General features: G+C 45.6%; 2 protein-coding genes across 3 annotated transcripts in view; both read left to right on the top strand.

Moving 5' to 3' along the window:
* The window catches only part of LOC141975473 (chitotriosidase-1-like), a 28547-nt gene extending 8981 nt beyond the window's left edge, over positions 1 to 19566 (top strand). Inside the window, exons 8-11 of one of the 2 annotated variants that reach the window (XM_074935853.1) lie at positions 16811 to 16996; positions 17855 to 17974; positions 18618 to 18746; positions 19267 to 19566. In XM_074935853.1, the coding sequence (XP_074791954.1) occupies positions 16811 to 16996; positions 17855 to 17974; positions 18618 to 18746; positions 19267 to 19566 (735 nt within the window). Of the gene's footprint in view, positions 1 to 1748; positions 2550 to 16810; positions 16997 to 17854; positions 17975 to 18617; positions 18747 to 19266 lie in introns of those variants that run through there. The other variant, XM_074935854.1, reaches the window with a different exon arrangement.
* On the top strand, positions 10183 to 14541 carry LOC141975805 (chitinase-3-like protein 1). The gene is made up of 6 exons (XM_074936467.1): positions 10183 to 10267; positions 11029 to 11161; positions 11291 to 11414; positions 12123 to 12302; positions 12578 to 12694; positions 14398 to 14541. Exons 1-6 carry the CDS (start codon positions 10183 to 10185, stop codon positions 14539 to 14541), a joined length of 783 nt encoding a protein of 260 aa, XP_074792568.1.
* Positions 19567 to 20088: the final 522 nt, after the last annotated feature.

Raw genomic sequence — 20088 nt, forward strand, 5'->3', positions numbered from 1 at the left:
CCATTCTAAGCTTACCACGCATTTCAGGGAAAATATTGTTCTTCTGGGCTACAGCTTCTTGTGTCCTCAGCCCAAAAGGCAGCATAGAAATGAACAGAAATCAAGAGTTTACCTGTTCGAATTCTGCCGGGGCGGGGGGGAGAAAGAATTGCCACCACCCTCCTCCCCAAAACCTATTGTAAACATTGTGCCGGTGCTCGCATGCCTGGGTACGTCTAAATCTTCCAACTTGCCAACTTGGGTTGAGCATTCAGATCAGAACTAAGGAAACAAGTTCTACGCATCTGGGGCAGCAGAACCGTGGGGGTGGATGTCTGTGCATGACACACTGAGTGCAACACGAGGAGGACTGTCAGTATCAAGTATGAGGCCATATGGCTTTCTAAGGGCAGGCAACAGAAAACAGCCTGGCTTGATGAAAAGTCGGATAAACCTACCACAGATAGGTCAGCTGGCTGCTCTGTTTATGAGCGCCATGAGGGGAGGAAGGGTCATGCTTTTCTTGCTGTCCTGAGAGAAAGCAAGTCTCCATCCCCCTCCGCACACACACAGCGCAGCAGTGGCTGCTTAGGATCAGTGCCAGACTGAGCTATGGATTTCCACCCATCAAGTTTAGGGGGAATATTCTTCTCCCCTGTCAATTAAACCTGGATCACACACCCCCTATTGTACTTTGGAGCTCTCTGTTGCGTTTTGACAAGGGACGTTGCGCTGTAGCCAGGCCTCACCACAACACTGACATCTGGGTTCGGAAGCCCTATTTTACAAGATAAATTGCCCAGGGAAATAATGCAGCTCTCAGAGCCAGTGTTTAAGTATAAAAAGCAGATGCTGGAGAGAACTCCCAATACCACCCGCAACATGTGGGTACCAGACAGGACTCAGCCAAGATGGTCAGGGACGCACCCCCATGCTCTGGGTGTCCCTAAGCCTCTGACTGCCAAATGCTGGAACTGAACAACCGGTGGATCACTCGATAATTGCCCTGTTCTGTTCATTCTCTCTGAAGCATCTGGCACTAGCTGCTGTCAGAAGACAGGATACTGGGCTGGGGGCCATTGGTCTGACCCAGTATGGCCATTCTTATGCTCTTATGAGTACTCACCAACACAGGGGTTCTCAAACTGTGGGTTGGGGCCCCAAAGTGGGTCATGACCCTGTTTTAATGGGGTTGCCAAGGTTGGCTTAGATTTGCTGGGGCCCAGGGCTAAAGCCAAAGCCAAAGCCCCATTGCCCGGGGCCGAAGCCAAAACCCTTGGGTTTCAGCCCTGGGTGGCAGGGCTCAGGTTACAGGCCCCCTGGCTAAGGCTTAGGCCCTTCGGTTTGGGCCCCCCCACACACAGCAGGGGCGGTGGGGTTTGGGCTTTGGTCCCCCCTCCTGGGGTCATGTAGTAATTTTTGTTGTCAGAAGGGTGTCACGGTCCAATCAAGTTTGAGAATCCCTGCACTAACACAATGAAATCCCTCCCTTAGATCCCAGAGGAAGGTCAAGCAGGGAACAGGTGTGAAATACGATTCACAAGAAAGCCTGTTTCAAGAGGCTTTTGCCCAAATGGAAAGAGAGTTCAAGATCTTAAAGTTTGAAGAGAGGCTGTCCCGTGCACCCCTCTTGCTTCGTCAGGGCTATTTCTCACTCTAGTATCATGTTAAAGGAGATGCCCACCTGACGAAGCTCAAATAGCACAGGGGCATCTAAATGTCTGTGCCTCATTTCACGCCCTCTGTTTTTTCCCCTTTCCCTCCCTTAGGTTAAATATTTGAAGCGTCGTGCTTTGGGAGGGGCCATGGTTTGGGCCATTGATCTGGACGATTTCAGCGGCTCTTTCTGCCATCAAGGAGCTTACCCTCTCATACAGACACTGAAGAGTAAGCTGAGCGCTGGCAGACAATGAGTGATTGCACTGAAGTGCAAAAGTTGACAATATATACAAGGAAAGTGATCACTGGAGGTTTTGGAAGCATATTGATTTACTTTGCCAGTAGATCTGAGTTAGCTTTGCTTGGGTGTCTTTAAGATAACAATTGTATAAAATTTGAACGGCAGCAGTAGTCTCCTCGGGACATGAGAAAAACCCCAGTTAAGCAGAGACAGTAACATTTCTTATTAACTATATGCACAGTGGCTGCTTCTTTTCATATTTTTAAGTTGCTTTATAGCTAAAACTGTCCACCATAAAGACAAAGGTGGGGACCACAAACACACTGGATCTGGGTTTAAATTTTCCTGCTTGTACAGATTAATAAACTATATGCTAAGAAGACCAAAGATCTATACTTGCTTAATACAGAACCACTTGAGTAAAAATCAGCATCTGAAGGCCACACACACAAAATGGGGTCAGAGATAGAGACGTTGCCTCTTAGCCAATCTGATCAACCGAGCACAATTTCCCATAGGACAAAATTTCCTTTGGGGGATTAAAAATCTAACTCATGATGGACGTAGCTGTCAAAGATTTAACGAAGCCAGAGGAGCCTTCTCAACAGCAAGCCCTAGGCACTGAACTCACTAATAGGGGACAGGATGATCCTTGCACTTTGAACTGAAGGTTACAAGAATGAGACACGTACACGCACCTCTTCATCAGACCATTCTTCCGTGAAACAGACTATCTTGCAATGCACTCTAAGGTAGAAGCCAGTGACCATGTCACAGAGCAGGATAAAGAGAAAACTGACTGTCCCTTCTGAATGCGTCCGATGAAGTGAGCTGTAGCTCACGAAAGCTTATGCTCAAATAAATTTGTTAGTCTCTAAGGTGCCACAAGTCCTCCTTTTCTTTTTGTCCCTTCTGACTAACTTTCTCTGCTCCTTCACATCACACAGACAGGATGATAGGTACTTTACAAACATTGGTAGATTAAGAGGTGGGACATACAGAGACATGCCACAAGACACTTCTTTTATGGCTCACAGGAAACACGACACAGAAGTCAGTGTTTGTAATAATCTGATGCTATGGCAATTGACACTCTCCCCATCACAAACTTTGTCCAATATATCAGTGGAGTGATTGTCCAAAGGAAAACCTTTTCTTTCCAAACTGGTGCAATTGGCCTTGAATACAGTTGGTTGTGCCAACAGTAAGTTTATTAGGCCATGTAGTTTTCCTGTCTGTACCTGCATTTCCTCAAATGCATTTTGAGGATCTAGCCTAGAAAGAGAAACTTTTCCGGATCACAAAGAGGTCCGGCCCTTATCATGGCTGCTAAAACAAACAACTTAGCTTAATATTTCAAGATTTGTGTCTCATCTCTAGCCAATGGCTTAGCATAGCTATTTTCCAGACTTTTCATTCTGCAGGCCATTTTGAGAGAGAAATTCAATCAAGTATAAACATTAGGGGCCTCATATCATTGATTGTATTTCTGAAGGAGCCAAAACTCAGGATCTGGCTGGGAGATAAGGTCCATTTGGTAGCTCTTCTTTTTCCTTATAATCAACTATGGATAAAAATCACATGGTACTATAGCAGCCTACTGACATTGCATTCTAGTCATTGCCTAATGTGATTTGCATTTGTCTTGACCCACTTATCTTTTCTAAAGACTAATATACACAACTTGGCATTTGTAGAGGGCCCTGGACAACTTCAGGATCTTGATTTGCTTTGGAACAATGAATAGTTAGCAACCTCTAGAGATGCAGCAGCTTTCAGGGAGCCAAAGCTGGGACTTGTACCACTATCTCTCTAGTATTACAAAACATTTCTTCTGGCTTGAAAAATGCAACTTCTACCAGCTAGGAAAACGCCTCTTTGTCACATTGATATAGAAGAGCAAGCAACACTGACAACTACTGGTTGGTGACTTGAATTGCATGGATAGACCCATCTGTGTCTCATTTCTTTCAATCTGTAGCAAAAGCCAGGCAGGAGGGAACTGGGGAGGGTTGAAGGCAGAAACGCTACAGTTAAGTGAGAGGAAAAGAAAAATAAGTCTCTTGGAATAACACTGTTTTCCTTATCCCAGTAAGAATGTCTGTTCAGTGTTATAAAAAAGTGGCTTTATGGTTCATCATCATTGTGGCAACATCACCCTGTTCACAGGCCTGTGAACTTCCCCTGTGCACACAGAAACATTCCTTTTCCTTGCTTCTTTCTCTAAGTGTTCACAGGAGTCTTAAATCCTCCCCCTGGGAGTGAGTCCTCCCTGTTTTTTCCAGTTATTTCCCCCCCCCCCCTTCCCCGGCTTTTAAAAGAGACCTGATTTTTTTTTTAAAAAAGTCAACTTAAAAATGTTTGTGTAATTTAGGAAAATGTGGGATCCCTTGCCACAGATTCTGGGGATGTCCCTCAAGAGCAGAATCACATTCTGCAAGAGTCTTTTATGGATTGCTTATATTTTTAGAGGCAGATTGTTCATCTCCTCCAGACTCAACAGCTTCAAAGCCACCCCTTTTCCCCCCGACACACACCACCACCACCCCCTCCAGATTCAAACTGCATTTCTACATTTGTGCTTTCATTTTGTCTCCCGTAGTGAGAGATCAGCAAGCATTTCAAAGGCAAACCCAGGAAGCATACAGCCAAAGGAACTTTCTCTTTCCTTTACCCCTTAGAATTAGGTGGACCCTGAGATTGTTATTTGCAGCAATGCTGAGCTTATCTTGCAAGAGGAGTGATAAAATAGAATAAAGCTGGATACTTGTTTTGTTTGTATAGTCCACCAACCCAGACAAACCTGGGTTTTAGATCAGGTGACGGATCATGCTGGGTTTTCAGGGCATTCAAAACACCTCTGGCTACAAATGAGATTAGTTTTGTATAGCTGATTTCCCTCACAAACTTCCCCTGTGAATGGAGATAGGAAAATCTTTTTAAAAAGGAGTACTTGTGGCACCTTAGAGACTAATCTTTGAATCAATAAGTAACTGCCAAGTTGCCTCCAGCATCTGAAACTTCCCCCAGTGACAAAGTACAGGACAACGATTTAAAGAGAAAGAGGGTTGTATTTTGCCATCTGAGCGGTCTCCTCTATTTGATGAGATCAAAGTGCTTTCCACAGATGAATCAAGCCTCACAGCCACTCTATGCTATCCCCTTACTTTTTCAATGACCCTAAGTAGACCTAGATTCTGACTCTCCGCCCTGCATATTAGCCGCCACATCGTCCTTGTTCTCTTTGTTAGAAGCTTTAGATGTATTGGTTTCCAGTGATTTTATAGGATTGTGAGTTTTGCCTACAGTTCCCCACCTCCTGACTTAAGAGGGAAAAGGCCTCTGGCCAGCCAAATACCGAGTAAGCATCTAGACTTACAAATCAGTGCATGTTTCAGAGTAGCAGCCGTGTTAGTCTGTATCCGCAAAAAGAACAGGAGTAACAAAGAGACTAACAAATTTATTTGAGCATAAGCTTTCATGAGCTACAGCTCACTTCATCGGATGCATACAGTGCATAACATTTAGAAAGAAAATGCCTGTTGGCAATGCAGAGAATAAAGATCAGCCTGCTTTCTCCTACATTAAACTGCATTCCATTTTGATGTGGGCAACACAGCTCCAACCTCTCTCCCTAAGTTTCCCTAGCAGAGTGCCTATGTGGGAAATAAAGAAAGGGGGGAAAGACACCCCTCTCCCCCCAAATAAATACCCCACAACTCCCACATGCAGTCTTTAAGGGCTTCTGATTTCACACACCCACCTTCTCCACCGATCACTGCTTGCAAGATGCTTCCTCACCCATCCCTTTGCAGCTGGGGAAGGTAATGAAAGTTATCCCAGGTGTCTTCCATTAGGGTCTCTGGCACTCACTTCCAGCCTATGTGAACACACAGAGACACACACCCAAGTGAAAAGTAAATTAAAGAAATAGTATTTTCTAAGTCAGTGGCTCTCTCGACCTTTCCAGATGACTGCACCGCCTTCAGGAGTCTGATTTGTCTTGCGTACCCCCAAGTTTCACCTCAATTAAAAACTACTTGTTTACAAAATCAGACATAAAAATATAAAAGTGTCACAGCCACTATTACTGAAAAATTGCTCACTTTTTGATTACCATATAATTATAAAATAAACCAGTTGGAATATAAATATTGTACTTACATTGCAGTGTGTAGTATACAGAGCAGGATAAACGAGTCATTGTCTGTATGAAATTTTGGCTTGTACTGACTTCGCTAGTGCTTTTTATGTAGCCTGTTGTAAAACTAAGCAAATATCTAGATTAGGTGATGTACCCCCCTGGAAGAGCTCTGTGTACCCCCAGAGGTACATGTACCCCTGGTTGAGAACCACTGGTCGAAGTGACAGATGAGAGTAGATATGGGCCAGAGCCAAAATGTGGGGTCAGATGTGAATTTCAGAGGGGAGAGTATTGGATCAGATGATCTGGTTCAGATCTGTCTCTGATTCAAAGGGCAGATTCCCACACAGGATTGTATCAGCGAGCTGATGCCCGTTCTCCTGCACACCAGCAGACCTCAATCTACATCACCCAGTTCAATCCCCGTAATGCCCCAATGAAGCAGACACAGTGGCATGGTTCTATTCCCTGCCCTGCCACTGGGCTGCTGGGTGAGGCTGGGCAAGTCACTTAGCTGATCTGTGCCTCAGTTTCCCCATCTGAAAATTGGGATAATGATGCTAATGACCGCCTTTGTAAGTGCTGTGAGACCTGAGCAGGATGGGGGGATTGTGGGATTTTGGCTGGGGATGGGGTCAAGACATCTATGCTGCTCATAAAATACAGGGGTACCAATGAACCTTAAACTCATTTCCATTAAGTAAAGGAAACATTCATTTCAGCCATATAGAGCATCCTGGCTTTTACATTTCTTACACACATACACACACACACACCCAAACAAACTAACTATTTTTGGCTTGACATTTTTCACACTTGGATTGTCTTAGGGCAGAAGAGAATCTCTTTGGGAATGCATAAGGTTAATCAGACAAGCAAGCTGTTCGTGATTTATGGGACTTAGAACTCTCAGGGTATGTCTACATTGCAATTAAAAACCGGTCGTTGACCCACACCAGCTGACTCTGGCTCGCAGTGTTCGGGCTGCAGCCCAAACTCTGGGACCCCCCCACCTCACAGGGTCCTGCAGCCAAAGCTCCAGCCCGAGCCCGGAAGTCTACATGGCAATTAAACAGCTCCTTAGCCTGCGCCCCTTGAACCCAAGTCAGCTGGCACGAACCAGTCACGGGTGTCTAACTGCAGTGTAGACATACTCTTGGTGGCCTTTCATTTTTTGATAACCGTTCTATAGACTCTTGCCACTAGCTCTAATAATACAGAAAATACCATACTCCTTTATGTACATTATCAGATACACAACCACAGCTGATCAATTTCCATGACCATAACAAGATTGATACCTGCCCATTATCCACATACGGCATTCCGGCTTTCCATTGCTATGCCTTTAATCGTGAATATTGCTAAACTACATCACTCATTTCTTAATAACTCCTATATGTTATTGTGGTCTAACTACCCAGTTACTGCCTTGTTACCGGATTGCTAAAGGCACCCCCCCCCGTCCCGCAACACACACACACACACACATACTCCCTTCTTGCAGAATTCTGTGGTGTACTGTATTTTTCATGGTTACTTGTTTGTGTCTCGCAATGAAAGTTCAGAATTTGTGATCTGGGCTTATCTTCTTGGGCCTACCAGCATTTAGCTAAGATTCAGCCTTTGGTATGACTACTCCCACAAGGCCTCCCACTAAAAAAAAACAAGCCTTTAACCATAGAAAAGCCTAAAAACCCAATTATGTGTGTTCTCCTACTTGCTGTCACAGACTTCATAATGTGCTAAGCATGCTTAGCAAAGAATTATATGTTACCCAAAACTACAAACCCTCCAAGATCAGGCCAGGGGATCAACAGTCAACAAGCAGATACTGCAGAGAAATTATAACTGCTTTCAGTAGGGTGTGATGGAATGGACAGATATGGGATTCCAGCCCTACTTTCCTCTGTAATTTCTTATGGGTGTCTTGCCCTGTCATTTGCAGGACCCTGTATGAAATCTAGCATGGAGCTCTGTTCAATTCCCTTTCAAGATGAGCTCGCAAACTAAGTAAACAAGCACAAGCTCTTTAGTTAGTAATTAAAGGTCTGAGAACAATAGACTTGATTTAGCTGCTGAAGGTTTCCATGGACGCTTAAATACAAGAGAACTAGAATTACTATAAAAAGAACGAGGAGTACTTGTGGCACCTTAGAGACTAACAAATATATTTGAGCATAAGCTTTCGTGGGCTAAAGCCCACTTCATCATGCAGTGGACTCTTTGAAATCTGCAAGCTGAAGCTGTTCCTTGAGAAGGTAACAAAACCGGCATTCTCAGACTCATCCTAAAAGCTGCAGATAAAATTTCTTTTTCTAAGCACCCACGCCTTGAGAAGATGGGTCGGAGACTTTCTGTCTAATATTGGATCCCCTAAAGGACTTCCAGACAAAATTCCTGGTTCCACAGGTTGGCAGTATAGGATGGTGTGAAGAAACTTCCGATCCTTTCTCTCAAGAAATAAGCTGAGTCTTCAAATGAACCAAACCACTCAGTGATGATTATTGTCTGATATTTTAGACTGCGTGCTCTGCATTCTAGTCACCTTACATAGAAATATGAAATGCTGGGCCAGATTTCCAGAAAAGTTGGTGCGTAATTGCACTAGCTGAAGTGTGTGTGAATGTGTGCACCTAATTTACATATGTCACTGCCATGACTACACTCCCAGTGTGGTTATTTACACGTCCAGATAGCCAGTTAGATAAGAAGGGCCAGATTCTCAGCTGGCAAACAGCAGCGGTGCTCCATTGACTTCAATGTACTGACTTCATTTACACCAGCAGAGAAAATGACCTGAAAAAAATCTAGTTTTGTTGTTCCATTATTCCAGGAGAACTGGAATTATTGCAGTGTCTTAACATCTGTCAGCTGGCACTGTGACTTGAGAGGACAGCAGCTCCTGAGTTTGGGATCGTGCCCTAAGATCTCCACAGTAAAGATTCCCCTTGGTAAATAATCCCCAACAGATTTAACAAGGAAACAGCCTCTAACTTCATTTTCCCGAGGGATCTTACTAGTATGCCCCTATATTACCTATATACCTATGTGGGGTAAAGAAAATACCATGTGAAGACCATCAGTGCCTTTGGCATTCGCTGACAGCAGTTTGGATTTGCAAAGGTCCTAACAGAGGACTCTCTTAGGGTGACATTAATAAATATCTATGTTATGGTATTGTGCTAGGAGCTGTACTACAGTAGACATAGACATGGTCCCTACTACAGCTGGCCCGGGGCTGTAGGATGGCTGGGATCTACTGGGCACTGGCTCCCTAGCAGCTGGTCACGTAGGCTGCAGGAGAGGCAGGGAGCTGGCTGGACAGACAGAATATTTTTTAAATATCCATTCAGTGAAAATTTTTCCATATCTGACGTTTTGTTACAGTTCTGAGCAAACCTTCTTTGATTCGTTCACGGTCCAGAAATTCTGGTTCCTGCTCAGCTCTAGTTCCTATTCCAAAGATGTTACCATCCAAATTACTTAACAGTGAGGACCCCTGGGACCTTCAGGGCTCCATTATACTTCTCCAAGGTCAACCGCTGCACCCTTAATTTGGCCCCCTCGTATGTACGATAAGTCTTTAATGACATGCTTACCTACTATATTTTCCACCGGACCTCTACCTCATTCAGTGCACAGGATAGATCTGCTCTGGGGGTGTGTAGTGAAGGGGGCTGATGCCTGTAGAAACCCTGCCTCCTTTGTTGTAGAAGTCGGACGGTGTGCAATAGATGAGGCAGGGGACTGCAAGATGAGAAAAGAGGGTCTCATGATGAAGGCAACTGCATGATGCCTTGCAGAACTGGGTCCTATCCCTGCTTCTGCCACAGAGTTCCCATAAGTTGCTGGGCAACTCCCTTAAACTGAACTTTCCACACGTCCGTTAACGGTGTGTTCTGGATGCCCAACTTGAGACCTTGGGAGCAAGCATTCCCAGCTGCCACTGAAGTCACTGGGAGCTGTGCGTTGAGCATGCAAAGTGCTATTTAATGCTACGTACTCTGACGTGTCAGGCGTGATGTGCCTCAAGTAAGTCATCCAAAATTAGTGGGCACTTTTCATCTTAATTTCTCGGTGCCTCATTTCCAGACCTGTAAATCAGGGATAACAGTATCCCCTCGCTGCACAGGGTATTGTGAAAATCAATCAGGTAATGTTTGTGACATTCTCAGATATTATCATGATGAACACCATAGAAAAGGCCATGAGGAAATTAATAATTCTCTATTCAGAGCAAGGTAAGTGAACAAGGCTTCAGGCTACATGCCGAGTAAGGAGGAGAAAACAAAATGTTGACTAGCTGGGCATTCAGTGAGCACCATTCATCCTGTGCACTCAGTGAGGCGGGGGGGGGAATAGTATGTGATCATATAATTGAGGATTATAGCGTAATGCATACACACAAGAGGGCAGAGTTAAGGTTGCCAGGGCCACCTTAATTCTGACATTTCCTAACTTTTGAGTGCTTGACTTTGCAACCTTAGGATACTTTTGATGTATTTTTTACGTGTAATATTATATACAGTGAAAAGTGTTGACGAGAACAGTGAACAAATTCATCCGGTGCAGGGAATATTGTGTAGTGGTTACAGCGGAGGAGTGTGGAATCAGCACTCCTGGCTTCTGTTTGTAGCTCTGCTACTGATTAACAATGTGACCTCAAGGCAAGGTGCTGATCTGCAAGGTAACCAGTGTTTCATGTTTTTCCTATGGGAGTGACTTCCCAAAAGGCATGTGGAGAACGGGAACAGCTCCACCCATCCTGAAAGGAGATTGCGTAGTCACTCCCACATCGGAAAATCCCTTCCTAGCAAAGAGGAAGAACTTGTCTCTCCTATTTTATTTCATGGCTGCTGAGTTCCTGTAAATTGGGGTGGGTGTAACAGCCAGATCCATACAAGGAAGGTCGAAGAACCCAGATGCTGACACCGTGAACCTCCATTTTCTGGGCCACCACGAGCAGAGCAATTGCACCCAGCCCATCCCATATCATGAAATGTCTTGGAGGAGCTTGCAAAAGCATTTCAGGAGAAAGCTCAAAAGACAGGGAAGCAGAAGCTCATACTGAGTGGAACAGTGGGAGCCGTGAGGGCACTAGTCGACGCAAGCTATGAAATCGACAAAATCTCAGGGTATGTGCACACAGCCCCACGTGGATTCTGCACAGAGTAATTAATCCACATGTTCAGCCATGATCCAAGATGCTTTGCATTTCCACCCGTTCCCCAGGACACCTTCTCATTCTGTGCTCTCCTCTGCAGGGCTGTAGATTTCCTTAACCTCTTGACCTTTGACTTCCATGGTTCCTGGCAAAAAGTCACAGGACATGTCAGCCCATTTCTCCAGGGTAAAGAAAACTCCAAATCCTCTTCTTTCTGTAATGTTGTAAGTGTCAATTTATGAATTTCATGGGAGATTTCTGGTACCATAACAAATGGATCATGGGGTTGAGGGATCAGGAATGTGAGTGATCAGGGTTCCAACAATAAATCAACACTTATGAGACTATCCCCTTCTAAAATCCTTAGGACTCTGTGTGTCACAACCCCAAGCAAACAGAAATGAATGAGGAAATTCTCCATTTGTTTGTGCCATCTCCATGGGTGTAGACACCCATTTGCAGAACAGTTCTTTATCTCCAGTAACTAGAAATCACATTAACATTACAGAGTGGAATTAACATCTAGGGGCAAATGTTCAGTGGCCCATCAAAAAGGCACGTGCAAAATTTGCTGATGCAAAGTTGATGAGTTTGCACATGCTGGATGAGTAATTAGCCATGCAAATACACAGCACAAAAAGACCAAACTGGCGCACGAGACAGTGGGATTCTCTCTGCAGAGGAAACCCTTTGCCACTTCAGCCTGTAGGGAATGTGCTCCCAGACCACAGAACTGTTTGCCACCATGAAGAAGATCCATGCCCAGAAATATTAGGATGCAAGCTGTCATAGAGCTCTGATTAGGATCTGTAGAGAGGTTTTCCATAGCAGAACAAGAAGCCAATCATTAAGCAAATGCCAGCAATGCTACCCTACTGTGAATTCAGTTTACGGTGCAAAATATAAACCATATGTCATACCCCCTCCTACAGGACTATGCTGTGAGATACTGGAGGAGCCAGGGTGCCCCAGCTGAGAAGCTCATCATGGGAATCCCCACCTATGGACGGTCGTTCACCCTCTCCTCCAAGACAGGCATCAGCGTGCCCGTCTCTGGGCCTGGATTACCCGTCCCATTCACTCAAAAGGCAGGATTATTGGCCTATTCTGAGGTAGGGAGGATGCTGCTCTATCTAATCTTGCCCTGATTTGGGGATGCAGCTGAATCAGTGTCTCTCTTTCTATTGGGACCAGCTGTTGGGATTAATTCACAAGGTTTTGCCCTCGCGCCCAGGAAATCACCCTTATGCAACGTGAATATCTTAAACCTTCATGGCTATTGTTTCCGGGTGACCATCAGGCTTTCCAACAACACCTTGAGAGGGACCCAGCACTGACATTCTTCTCCGGTCTGCAACTGGTGGTGTGGTTTTGTTTGTTTTTCTAGATCTGTACTTTTACACCAGGTGCCACCACCGAGCGGATTGTGAAGCAAGAGGTCCCATATTCCTACAAAGGAAACCAGTGGGCAGGGTATGACGACGAGCAAAGCATTATAACCAAAGTAAGTGTATTTAAGGAGGAGCAGGGTAAAGTCTGCTCTTCTTACGATTGTGACCCCTCCTTCCCCATTCCCCTCTCTACAGTGATCTATTCCAGGCTCTGGTTAAAAACCCATCACCAAATTGAAGGGAGGGTTGGGTTGGTTTTTCTAGCTGCTGATGGAGTCAGACACACCTGGATCCACATCTGGATCCTACCAAGGCACTCCCTGCCACGTCTCCGTTGGGGTTATAAAAATGCAATGGGAGAACAGTTGTGGAATGCGTCAGCTCAAGGGGCGCAAAATGCTGGCTCGTCCCCCGCCCACCAAGGACCCACTGCCAAACCCAGCATCTCTTTCTAGGCACAGTTCTATTTACCAGACATAGGCGACAAGCACAAAAACAATTCCTCAGCCCATACAGCACCCAGGAGCTTTTCCCCTTTCCCTCTCTTAGTCCCTCCTGCTTCATGGCCTTCTACAGGATTCTTCCCTGCCTACCTCCCCATCCCAGGGCTTTCTCCCTGGAGGCCCTGTTTCCCTAGCCGGTTCCCACTGCCTCCCCTCCCAGGGAACTCCATGCCACTCCTAATCCCCCTTCCTCACTGACATCCAGATTTTTATAGGGAACACCTGTCCTCTCTGCAGCTGCACCTGCTTAATGAGCAGTGCTGGCTGGCCCCAGCCGTTCAGCCCATCAAGGGGCAGGACACCCTTTGACACAGGAATTCACTAAAAAAGTGCTCCTGGAGGAGATTACTCCATCTCTCCTTCACCTCCCTACCCCTGCACAATGACACACGCTATACCCTGTGCAACAATATACATTGCCAGTGAAGTGCAGCCAGTGGACCAGCTTCCTGCCTTGGGAAAGAGAAAAGGTTCGTGTTCAAAGAGGAAAACGGGACGGGGGGGAATGCCTCCCAGTGCACAGAGCCAGCATGAGGCTTAACATTTAACTCTCATTGGAGCTCCCAAAATAAGACTGAAGTAGGACTTGACAGCAGGGGTGTCATTTCAGAAAAATTCCGGGCGAGGGGGTAAGGCTGGGGGATGGGAAGAGTTGTGTCAGCATTTAGAGCATTATATGTGATTGTATTATACCCAGCAAGGGCCGGGGGAATGGAGCATATGGACCTATGAAAAGTCTGGGAGGTGGGCAAACCAAGATCTGGGGGGAGGGCAACGGCCCCCATTGCCCCATAGCAAATGATGCCCCTGCTTGAGAGTTGCATAGGCCTGGGGCTGGTGGATTTCACCCATAGCGCAGAGGGGTCCAAATATTGTGTCTCACCTGCACCTAATCAGGTTTCAGAGTAGCAGCCGTATTAGTCTGTATCCTCAAAAAGAACAGGAGGACTTGTGGCACCTTAGAGACTAACACATTTATTTGAGCATAAGCTTTCGTGGGCTACAGCCCACTTCATCGGATACATAGAATGGAACATATAGTAAGAAGATATATATATATATATATGTACATACAGAGAACATGAAAAGGTGCAGTAAGAGGCTATGTTCTCTGTATGTGTATATATATATCTTCTTACTATATGTGTATGTATATATATATGTTCCATTCTATGTATCTGATGAAGTGGGCTGTAGCCCAAGAAAGCCTATGCTCAAATAAATTTGTTAGTCTCTACAGTGCCACAAGTACTCGTGTTCTTTTTGCACCTAATCAGGTTCTTCATGGGTTTTCTCCCTGCCCCCTCTGTAAGGTTCAGTATTTGAAGAACAACAAGTTGGGAGGTGCCATGATTTGGGCAGTGGACCTGGATGACTTTGCTGGCTTGTTCTGCAACCAGAAAAAACCATATCCTCTAATAGGAACTGTGAAAGCAAAGCTGAGCTCCGGCAATTGAGTCGACAGAGTGTGAAGCTATGAATGCACTACGAGGAAGACATCTCGTTTTCTTTCTTTGGATGGGGAGAGGGTTTGAAGACATGCTGGGGAACATTCATGCAGCTCAAAAATAACACTCATGTGTGGCAGACCCGCTCTCTTTCACCAGCACATCCACTAATGGTTTCCTCTCCTCTCATTTTGTAATAAAGCCATGGCCAACGGGGCCCCTTCACCTCAAAATTGCCCAAGGCAGAGAGCACCACAAACACACTCCTCACCCTTTTTCACCTTACACTGCATATTGTGTCACCCAAGTGAACCAAACCAGTGGGAGTGAAAACTGTTTAAATGAAGGAATAGGAAAGGAGATGGACTTCCCACCCCCCCACCCCAAATTCTTCCTGAGAAATAATGGTGGGTGAAATGTCCACCTCAAGCCTCCAACACAGAAAAGCACACGAATCAATTGCAAATGGAGCAGGAACCTCCAGCTCTGTAAACACAAGCTCATTAAGGGCTGCAGCAGTCTGATTATCACATCCCAAGCCCCATTATTATTATTCGCCCCCCGATAAGCTTCATCGCCTCTCTGCAAATTGGGGTTATTCCACAGCGGGCCCATAACTGTATCTTATCAAGGTCTTCAGCATAATCTTATCTTGGTCCAGTCAGTGAATGCTTGGGAAGAGATTTCCAAAGGCAAAGGAATGTTGGCAGTTTATGTTCCCCGGTACCAATTCCACTGAAAGCAGCGGCTAATCAGTCTCCTTTTAGAGCTACAGGGGGTAAGCAGTTAGCAGGTAGGGTGACCAGACAGCAAGTGCGAAAAATCAGGATGGGGGTGGGGAGGTAATTGGCGCCTATACAAGACAAAGCTCCAAATATCGGGACTGTCCCTATAAAATCGGGACATCTGGTCACCCTATTAGCAGGCTACTGGTAAAAGCCAGGATATGGCTCTCTGTTTTCAATATATCAAAGACCTATGGAGCAGTCACCCACTAGTAAACTATAATTCACCTGGAGGAAACTCTGTGTCATATTAACCTCTTCTGGTTGCCAGTGGATCTGCTGAGTGGGAGGTATGCCATGTGTGCCCCTTAGACTTTCAATGGGCATAGTCCATATACCCAACTATACTCACTACTCCAGGCTTGGAGAAAACCAATGTATTGCAACACCAATGTAAATGGAAAATGCCACCACCCTAGTACTCAGCGTCAGCTGTTATTAAATAATCATTGTCTGACCTGCCCATAACTTCCCACAACTGTGAAAATTTAAATCAGTACAAATAAAAAATGCTTAAACCCCATAATTTTGCACTACTGTGAAAATGTAAATAGATAAAAATAGAAAAAAATGCTTAAAATAAAAGTTGATTATATATCAAAATGATTTTTAAAATATCAAATTCTGCCAAGCATCATGATATTGCACTGAACGGCTCTTTAGAAGTAAATGGACAACGTTTTATCTTCTTGCAACATGAGATAGATAAGATAGATTCACATAAGGACTCATACATTAGGCAAAAGATGGGGAGCCATGTTTCTGGAATAACTCATATTAGCATTTGCTGCTTTAGCTGAGAGCCACGCTGGACAGCTGGGTTGACATTCACTCAGTTTCCTGCATCAGGCACATGAAAACCCTTACACATGCTCACTGAAAGTAAGTGATAACTGTGGCTGCAGATCAGAGCTGGTCAAACTCAGAATTTCCATTTTGCAGGAAATTCTGGCATTTTTAATATTTGTTTTCATTCTGAATTGTGGGGAAAAAAATAAAAAGGAAATTGAAATTCCCATGAAATGAAATTTGTTTAAAAATTTCATGTCAGGTCACTCAAAACATTGTGTTTTTTAAATAAAATCAAAACATTTTATTCTATTTTTGACTTTTTTCAGTCATTTTGAAATGAAAAATTGAAACATTTCACTCTGATAAGCTCAAAACACGACTTTTCCAGATGGAATTTCACCAAAATTGACATGTTCCCACAGAAAGCTTTGATTTTGATGAAATGGCATGATCTGACAGAAAAAACGTTCCATCTGAAAATTTTTGACCAGTGTTATTGTAGAGTTGGTTATTCCCCCATTTTTCCTGCCTTCCATCCTTCCTCCACCCCCGTGTTGGAGCCCGGGGAATCTTCCTACCACCAGGAGCCAACCATCATCTTCTGGCTGGGTCTCCCTTCAGAATTCTGATATTCTATGATTCTGTGATTCCCATGGCTTGGGAACATCTCCCTGACTGGCTCACTGCGCCGTCTCCTCTAGGACTATGCCATGAACCACTGGAAGGACAACGGCGCCCCAGCTGAGAAGCTGATGGTTGGATTCGGGGCCTATGCCCACACCTTAACCCTCAGCAACCCTTCCAACCATGGCCTGGCTGCCCCAACATCCGGCCCACGTGCCGCGGGAGCTTATATCCAGTCAGCCGGGACCCTAGCCTACTTTGAGGTAAAACTATGAAAACAGGTGCGGCGAATCGGAATGGTTGTTAGCTATGGGCGTTCGCACAGTATTGTTACTGGAGGACGTGTCTGCAAAAACAACGTTTCTGATAGAGACACTTGGGAACAGAATGACACAGCTATGTTTTATAACACACATGAGCTTACGCCATCATCGCAAAAATGTTACTTAGCTGCTCTAGGGGTTGTTTGCTCTGGTGAGTTCAGATAGTGTTGCCAGCAGACTGGTAACACCTTCACTGGGTGGAACCATGACCATATTTACTTTGGCTGCAAGTCGTTTGGGGCAGGGACCATCTTTGTGTTTGTACAGCACCTAGCACAATGGGGTCCTGGCCCATGAATGTGCTCCAAGGCGCTACCACAATACAACTACTAAATAATAATGTTCAGTCTTGATTCACACCTGCAGCCTTGCAATTCCACCGAAGACTGCAAAACTGTAGCCCTGTCACAACCAGGTTGTGAGTGGACAGGCCTAATGACTGGGACAGGAGTCAGGCCTAGTGGTTGGAGCAGGAATCAGGGAACTGGAGACAGGAAGCAGTGCCCAGGGTTTTTAAGAGACCCTCTCCTTTTCCTAATGCAATGTTAGTGACATGAGGTTCTGAATCACAGTGGCTTCTTGACAGCAAGAGGAAGACCTCCAGCGGATGTCTGCATCTGGTGGTATTCCTGAACATTAAAACTAGCCTGGTCGGACCTACAGGATGCAGTGTGCTGGGTCAGTCCAAAGAGACTAAGGAGTTGAATGAACAGTCAGATATAGGCCTCTAGATCAGTTAGGATAGATAGAGTCACAAACCTTCCTGGACCACCTTAACAAACAACTTTTATGTCCCAGGTCTGTACCTTCTTGAAGACTGGAGCCACCATCGTGTGGAATGCCCCTCAGGACGTCCCTTATGCCTACAAAGGAAATCAGTGGATTGGCTATGACAACCCTAAGAGCTTCGCCATCAAGGTAAACCTGTTGTCTGTCATCTCTTTGTGCTCCGGGTAAGGGTTTTCATCCCTCTATCGGGCTACAGAGCTACACTGCTCTCTGGAGCGTGGGACAGAGGCCACTATTCCATACTAATCCTTGCCAGTTAACGTCTTACAGGATCTCCACATTGCTTCTTCCTCAGCCTAGAGGATCCCACTATCGACTGAGATAAGAGTGAATTCCCCTCTGTTTCATCACGCTTCTCAGGACTAGATGTGAACCGAGACCCTTGATATTCCTTACAGGTTCCTAGGCTCAGGCAGGAAATGATCAGGGTACCAACACTATACGGTATTAACACCTTGGGATAAAGTGCACAATTTACATCCGATACGTATTGCTCTAGTTTGCTGTGAACCTGACCCAAACCCCACTGAAGTCAATGGGAGTCTTGAATAGACTTTGAATCAGGTTCTATGCCAGCTCTGTTGCTATTTAAAGATTTAGCTTGCAGCCCTTTATCTACTCCCATTGACATCCAGCCTTTAATGTGAGCAAAGACTGCAGGCTGAGGCCCTGAAACCTTCAGATAAAGTATAAGTTCAACACAAGGGAAGGCATGGTTTAGAGTATCTTTACTGATGCATTTACAACTCTGCTTAAAAATCTTCTCTCACAGGCAAAGTGGCTGTTGGAGAACAATTTTGGAGGTGCCATGGTTTGGGCTATTGATCTGGACGACTTCACTGGCACATTCTGTGGAGAAGGCAAATACCCTCTGATGAACTCCTTGAAATCTGTCTTGGGTGTCTCCACGCCCAGGAAGTAACACCCCAGTGCCTGAGGCATGGAGTGAGATGACCAGCATTCTTCTTCTCCAGGCCTGCATCTCCTCCTGTCTTACCTCCTGCAATCTCCTCCTCTTTGGCCATGCTGACACCCCTCTCAGGTCTATTCAAAGAGCTGCTGTTGAGACCATCTTCCTGGCACGTCATTCGGACCACGCCAGCCCCACCCTGCTCTGAATGTTCTTCCTTCTCCACCACACCAAATTCAAGCTTTTTGTCCTCCCCTTGAAGCCCCTTTTCGGCTCTGTTCCCCACCTTCTTACCTGCTCTCGCATCCTGTTGTCTTGCTCCCTCTGCTCTGCCAGTGAAGCCAGCCTTCTGCACCCGCTTGCTGCCTTATCCCACATGCACCTTTGCACTTGCTTCCACATCCCCCAGGCAAGGAAAAACCTCCCCAAACACCTCTGTGAAGCTGCTACCCTGCCCTCCTTTAACTCCCTCCTCGAGAGGCACGTCTAGCACCATGCCTCAGACGCTTAGAAGAAAGCACATTCTAATGCCTCCCCTTTGCATTTCTTTCTTTCAGACTGCAAGGTTCCAGCAACCACCCCGGGTACCAGTGCTAACCAGCCAGCCATGGCGGCTCCTTCCAAAGGCAGCGGCAGCTCCAGCGGAAGCTCTAGCTGCAGCAACTTCTGCTCCAGCAGAGCCAATGGCCTCTACCCAGATCCCAGTAACAACCACGCGTTCTACCACTGCATGATCAGGAAAACCTACCTGCAGTTCTGCCAGGCCAGCCTCGTCTTCAACTCCAGCTGCTCCTGCTGCAACTGGGCATGAAAAGAACCTCCACTAGATTCGCAGAGCTCATGGCAACAGGTGCAGACCTCAGACGAGAGAATGATCAATGAACGCGCATTGCATTAAAATAACAATTTGTGGTCTCTGTCACTGTGTACGCACAAAGGTAGCGCTGGGCTAACAGAGCAGAGTTTGGCCTTTTGGGCAACATAGATTAAACAGCCATTAAATAAACTGTTTTGTGATACACATTCCCACTAATATGGTACCTGAATGAAAGAGGGAGACTGCTTCCCTTTCCTGGCTTCCTGAGAAGGGAGCTTAAAGGAGACACTCTGGCCTACTGGACAGACCATGGGCCAGGGAAGCTGGACTTCTAGGCTGTTTCCAGCTCTGCCACTGACTCGTTGTGTGGCCTTAGGCAAGTCACCCCACATCCCCCCGCCCCAGTTTCACCATCGGTAAAATGGGGATAATGATCCTGGCCTCCTTTGAGATCTACACATGAAAAGCGCTATGTAAGAGCTATGTGTTATTTTGTATTATGGCATTAAGAATCGG

This window comes from Natator depressus, chromosome 21, assembly GCF_965152275.1.
Source record: "Natator depressus isolate rNatDep1 chromosome 21, rNatDep2.hap1, whole genome shotgun sequence".
NCBI classification, from domain to species: Eukaryota; Metazoa; Chordata; order Testudines; family Cheloniidae; genus Natator; species Natator depressus.